Source organism: Passer domesticus, chromosome 5, assembly GCF_036417665.1.
Source record: "Passer domesticus isolate bPasDom1 chromosome 5, bPasDom1.hap1, whole genome shotgun sequence".
NCBI classification, from domain to species: domain Eukaryota; kingdom Metazoa; phylum Chordata; class Aves; order Passeriformes; family Passeridae; genus Passer; species Passer domesticus.
In genome coordinates, this window is record NC_087478.1 from 37,916,886 (window position 1) to 37,923,296 (window position 6,411).

At 48.1% G+C, this 6,411-nt stretch overlaps 1 protein-coding gene across 1 annotated transcript; it reads left to right on the plus strand.

The window, feature by feature from the left end:
* The first annotated feature begins 4,034 nt into the window (after nucleotides 1-4,034).
* Nucleotides 4,035-5,234, plus strand: MYF6 (myogenic factor 6). The gene is made up of 3 exons (XM_064419610.1): nucleotides 4,035-4,572; nucleotides 4,820-4,910; nucleotides 5,097-5,234. The coding sequence occupies exons 1-3, from the start codon at nucleotides 4,057-4,059 to the stop codon at nucleotides 5,213-5,215; spliced, it is 726 nt and encodes a 241-aa protein (XP_064275680.1). The 5' UTR covers nucleotides 4,035-4,056; the 3' UTR covers nucleotides 5,216-5,234.
* The last annotated feature ends 1,177 nt before the right edge of the window (nucleotides 5,235-6,411 follow it).

Consider the following 6,411-nt stretch of genomic DNA (forward strand, 5'->3'; position numbering starts at 1 on the left):
GGGCAGTAATACAGATTTCTAGACACATCACCTATCCTTACCTGAACAACCTACCAAACTCGGGTGAGAAAGCCTGTGTGAACTGGAATTGACAGAGAGCACAAAAAGAGCAAGAGAATAGAGGTTTTCAGTAGCAAAGAGGTTTTCAGTACTCTAAGTGGTTGCCTGGAGACAGTAATGAGGAGAGCATTTTTTTTTTCTTTCTGTTGAGAAATTAGATGAAAAAGGCTACAATTTTAAAAGGTGTCATTTTTCCTGTGGGGAAAAGAAAAAAAGATGTTGGAAACAGCAATCAGTAGAAGATATAAAGTTAAAAAATGCTAGAAGGGTTTCAAAAACACATTAAGAAGAATATAAACTGTTTGAAAAGGCAAAGGCAGGAGAGCAACATCTTGTATTAACAATAAAATACTGAAAGTTTCTGCTAAGAAAGAAGCTGTTGAACATGAGTGTAAAAGGAAGAAGAGGAGAGTGAGAGTGTGAATAGAAAGATTTTCATTTCTAAAGTGCAGAAAAATACTGAGAGCCCCAGTATGCCCACAGCTGGACCTGCACTGGTAACCTGTACCTCATAAATCTACAAGAAGCAATTTAAGAATCATTACCCTGGCAGCCAAAGTATCTAGCCATCTCTCAAATCAGGTATTGTATGATAGAACAGGGCTATAACTAGCCCTGAAAACTTCACCTTCACCCAGGTGCCCTTCCACAGTGACACACAGGAATGGATACGATGGATCCTCACTGATTACCAACACCACTGCAATGAGGTGTCAGAGAGATCACAGATTTAAAACGCACTGTGCCTGTGGCTGGAAGAATCTTGAGAACAGTGAAGGAGAAAAAGGAGATATTTGGAATGGTATAAAGCATTAAGTGAGTCCTAGCTGACAAATTACTTCTTAATAGTTCTGGACTAAATTTCTGCTAAAACCTCAAGGTGTCAAGAGTGACCAGGGCAGTTACAGGCTTATTAATCAACCACAATTATCCAGAAATATTGTATGTGGCAAAGTGAATTTGGAGGGATCTAATCCCTGGAGGCCAGCTGTGACTTAAAATGCAGTGCATCTTTCTTGTATTGGGTCATCCTGACCACTCATTGAATTTACAACTCACTGACTTTCTGAAATACTTCTTTGGTAAAGATAATAGACCTTGTAGACCAAATACAACACATCAGAGTTTTACTTGTGTAAATATCCTGAAAGTATATTTTCAGTAGAGCTACCACACACAGAAGCATGAACAATTGAATAAAGAACTGGCTTCAGAGTAAGTTTTTCTGTAACTAAAATTACAAGCAGTCTTCATTAGTGATCCTCCTTTCAATTCTATGTCCAGTTGTTCTTCTTCACATGCTTTTATTTCCTCTTATGTCTTTGTGCTTATATCTAACATGATAAGGAATAAAAAGCATGAAGAGAAAAAAGGCCCATACCAACATTTGAATCCTCCACTTGATTCAGTTTTGTAATGGAGAACATCTCTGATGATATTTTATTCATATGTGCTAGGGCTGTTTGCTGGCTGTGTTACATAAACCAAGGAGCTGCAGCGGGAGATGCAGCAAAATTCAAGTTTCTTATATCATTGGGAAACTGACCACTTTCATTCTTTTACAGTTGTTAGTAGTTTTGCTCCTATCAGTTATTCCTACAAAGGACTAATTATGTTGAGCCCACATCCTCAGTGAGGAACTGAATCTGTTTACTCTGTCACTAAGTGCTGGGAAGAAAGAACATATTTTGTTTCCTGTTTAAAAAAAAAAAAAATCTGTTGAAAGCAGCAGGAGCATCTGGCTCCTAAACTTACAGTTTCCCAACTCACTGAGTCCACTTAAAGCTCTTGAAAGGACAACAACAATTTGGTAATTATCTCTCTCCCTTACACTAAATTTTCATTTGTGCACCTTACCAGTAGACTGATCTCATCTGTCTTGTTCCAAACATTCCCAGGGTAGTATTGAAGAAACAAAAGATTAAAAGGGAAAAAAAATGAGCATAGTAAATATGAAAAACAATTTAAACAATCAGTGCACTTTTGGTTTGTGGAGTTTGGGTTTTTTGTTTGTTGGCAGGGGGTTTGTTTGTGTTTGGTTGGTTTTTGTTGTTGCTTTGGGTTTTTTTATTACTATCATTACTAATGCTATGAGACAAAGACCCCTGTAACACCTGAAAGCATGTAGCTGTTCCATGGATAGTCAGCAAATTAAATCAGAGACACAAGGGATGGGTAAAGGTCAACATTATATCCCTCTTTAAAGGTGGAAAATTAAATCACAGGAAAAGTGACTGGTCAAAGGTCAAACAGAAAGCAAGTTGCAGAACATGGAAACTGAGAAACTGTTTCTTATGTTCAGTGCCTTAACTGCCAGACTGCCTTTTCTTTAATCCAAAGAGGGAATAAAACTCAATGGTGGAATAGTATCAAAATTAGTTTCGCTGAGAACAGTCTGAATTTCTCTGTCTCATCCAAAACTGGATATTGTTCTGCCTCATGAAAGCAGAAATGAGATCCACTCTAACAAAACTGATGTAGTGAAAACAAAACCACAACTACTCTTAGTGTTAAAGATTTTTGTACTCCAAAAACTTGGTGCAATTTTGGAGAAACAGTCGAGTCAATGATTAATTTCATTGTAGCTTTAGAGAAATGAACAATACCACCACACTTGCCTCCAGAAAGCTGAAGTTGGAGCTACATTTGAGAGCTATGAGACCATTGCAGGTGCTTCATGTTCATGTACTATTGTTTCTGTGAAAAGCTTACACGTGTATAGACACAAACACACAGGAATATACTTATTTATCCACATAAATATATGTACATATGCATGAGTGTGGGCACATAAGGAGGGCACATAGATATGGGCACATATGCATATACACATGTGTATTTACATAAGCATAAAGACATTACATGGTACTTCAAGAACACAAGGCAGTGCAGGAAAAGAGGCAAAGAGGTCATTTTCCCAATTCTCTTTCTTCATGTGAGACAGCTCCAGTAATGATGTGACATTACAGTATAAGCTAACAGAGAGTGGTCACAAGCTCCATTTCTGTCTCAGTGTCTAGGAAGCCCTCTGTACCCTGCCAGCCCCAAGGGATTATACTTCAATTACACCATATGCCTGGGCTTTGCTTTCCCTAAACAGCGTCAAGGACAAGGGCTTTCAGCGAGCCCCATCACACTGTAACCCAGTCACCTGGAATCACTCCTGTCACCTCATGGGCAACGTGGGAAAGTTCACGCTGACAGGCTAAGCCGAGGGGCACTGTCTGTGGGTGCCTCATCATCGCAGCTCAGCTCTGCCTTGGCAACCTTCCCCATGTGTGCGGAGGGGCAGCGAGCTTGGCTCCTAACCTTGGGCTGGCCCGGGTGGCTTGGGTCACAGGAATGGCATGCTGCAAGGGGAAGGTGGCGGGGGGGTGGAAATAGCAGGGGCTTCTACTGAAAATATTAACCCGTCTATTTGGAAAGTGATGGCTGCCTTTGAAATCTCTCTTTATACATGTAACCCAGCCCCGGGCAGGGAGCGAGGCCGGCGGTGTGAGGGGTGGGCTGGCCAAGGGCTCCCTGCGCAGCCCCGAGCCTTTGTCCTCCAGCCGGGCCCCGGGGGCTGGGCAGGGGTCCGGGGCCCCGCCGAGACGCTGCTCCCCAGCCCCACTCACTGCACCCGAGCTCACGGCACTTCGGGGGACGGGGCAAAGTTGGGGGGTTTTCCGCTTGTTTTTGAGGGTTTTTTTTGGGGTGTTTTGGTTTAGTTTTTGTTTGTTTAATTTTTTTTCTAATTTGTCTCCCACCTCTCGCGTCCCCCCTCCCCCATCTAAATAGGAGATGTTCTCAGGACAGCGCCCGGGAGACTGACTGGAATCAGTTTTGGAGGGTGATACACCGCGACAGCTAAAAGTTGGATAGGGTTTCAGCAGCTCCTATATAAAGCAGGGGGGACTTATGTCACTGCACTAATTAAATTCCATCTGGGTTGTTCCTCGGGGTGTTTTTGAGATTGCCACCCAACTCAAGCAGGCAGAGAGGCCCAGGGACAGCATGATGGACCTTTTTGAAACTGGCTCCTATTTCTTCTATTTGGACGGGGAGAATGGAGCCCTGCAGCAGCTGGAGATGGCTGAGGGATCCCCGCTGTACCCAGGCAGCGACGGCACCTTGTCTCCATGTCAGGACCAAATGCAGCCAGAGGCCGGCAGTGACAGCAGCGGAGAGGAGCATGTGCTGGCACCCCCGGGACTACAACCCCCTCACTTCCCCGGCCAGTGTTTGATCTGGGCTTGTAAAACTTGCAAGAGAAAGTCGGCCCCCACGGACAGACGGAAAGCAGCCACCCTGCGGGAGAGGAGAAGGCTGAAGAAGATCAACGAAGCCTTCGAGGCTCTGAAAAGGCGGACTGTGGCGAACCCCAACCAGCGGCTGCCCAAGGTGGAGATACTGAGGAGCGCCATCAGCTACATCGAGAGGCTGCAGGACCTCTTGCACAGGCTGGATCAGCAGGAGAAAATGCAGGAGATCGGGGGGGACCCCTTCAGCTTCAGCCCGAAGCAGGGAAATGTAAGCACCGCCGCTTGGCCCCTCCGCCGCCACGGCAGCGCCGCCGCTCCCGTCCCCTCCTCCTCCTCCTCCTCCTCCTCCTGCTCTTCGGCAGGGCCGCTGCGGGGGCCGGGAGGGCTGGGGGGCGCGGAGGGCGCTCCTCGGGGAGCCTGCCAGCCCTCGGGCCTCCGGAGGTCCGGGAGCCGCGGCAGCCCCGCTAACACCCGTCCTCTCCCCGTGTCTCCCCGCTCCCGCCTGTGTGCCGCAGATCCCCAGTTCGGATTTCCTGAGCACCTGCAGCTCCGACTGGCAAAGCGTTTCAGACCATTCCCGAGCCCTAGGAGTGAGCCCCAAAGAAGGTAACTCGCCCCGCGGGCCCTGCTCGCCCGCCGCCCCTTCCCAGCCCCATTCCCAGCCCCTTCCCTCGGCCGCGGTCCCAGCGGCCCGGCTCTCACGCTCGCTCCTTTGCCGGGCTCTCCGGCAGCCGGGAGCCCCCGGCGAGGAGGAGCGGTCTGCTCTTTAATGCCTTTTCTCTCGTTGAGCAGGAGTCTCCGCTGTCGAGTCGTCGGCCTCCAGCAGCCTCCGCTGCCTCTCCTCAATAGTGGACAGTATTTCTTCCGACGATCCCAAACTGCCCAGCGCGGACGAAGCGGTGGAGAAATAAACCCGGGTTTGTGGTAGTGTATTTAACGGAGATGAAGCCTCCACCCTCTCTCCTCTAAACTAAGTAACGAAACCAATTCACACAGTGGAAAGCCCAAGCAGGGCCCTTTTTAAGATCGAATCAAGGTACATCTACCCCAAAGAAAATGGCTCCCACTGACTCGAGCCAGACAGACTTCTCCCTTGCCATTTTTTCCCCCCGAGTTTTGTTTTCTTTAAATTGTGTTGCATAAACCACCCTTCTTTTTTTTTTTTAATTCTTTTTTGTAAATTTTAAGATACTTACCTGTGTACCGGTGATCCACTTTGTCTGAGACTCACCGGGAAGTTCATTCCTGTCTGAGTGAAGCTCTTGGTTGCATTGCGTGTGAGTCATATTTAACGAGTCCCCGCCTCATTTCGTTCCTGTAAATAATTTCAGTACTGTCTTTTCTTTTGTAAACATAACATATATATTTAAATGATGGAATGTGATATTGTATATAAGAACAGATGGATTTCTTGGATTGTAAAATAAAGCTCTTTGTGTTACAGTGTTTCCCTCCCGTCCTCTTAGTTTCATAAAATAACCCGATCCCGGAGTTCAAACCGGAGTTCAAGCCACTGACTTCAGTGAGTGAAGGCCTGAAGAGTCAGACCCATGTGGCAGAAGCACGACCCGTGTGACTGGAGGCAGGACACGGGACAGATTTTTCTTTCGTTTACTCCTCCAAGGCGTCCCCTTTAGGGCCGCAGCCGCGGTGTGGGTCACCCGTGTCTCCGTGGGCTCTCGGGTGGGTGTGCGGACGGGACCGCCGCCTCTCCGGCCGCCCGCAGCGCTCCGCGGCCCCGCTCCTCGCCCTGCTTGCGGAACGCACGTCCCCTGGAAAGCGATATTGCTCCCCTAAAATGCCCAACAGTGCCGCTCGACTGCCTTGCCAGGCAAAGATGCTTCGCTGGCCTTGCCCTGCACGTGAAAGGTGAGGTTAGAAAAGGGGCACGAAAGAGGATAACCCCGCCCGTCGTTCTCCCCACTCACTCTCCCGACCTCCTGCCCCGGTCTCTGAGATGAGAGAGGCTCAGTGCGTCTCACCTTCTCCTCCCGGCACCGAGGACTTGAACGCAGGGCTTGTCTGCGGCAAAACTGACGGGCCTGCTGCACTAATGGGGCAGCAAGCGGCTGTGAAAGGAGCCCGCTCCCTCTGGGGCTGGAGGGAG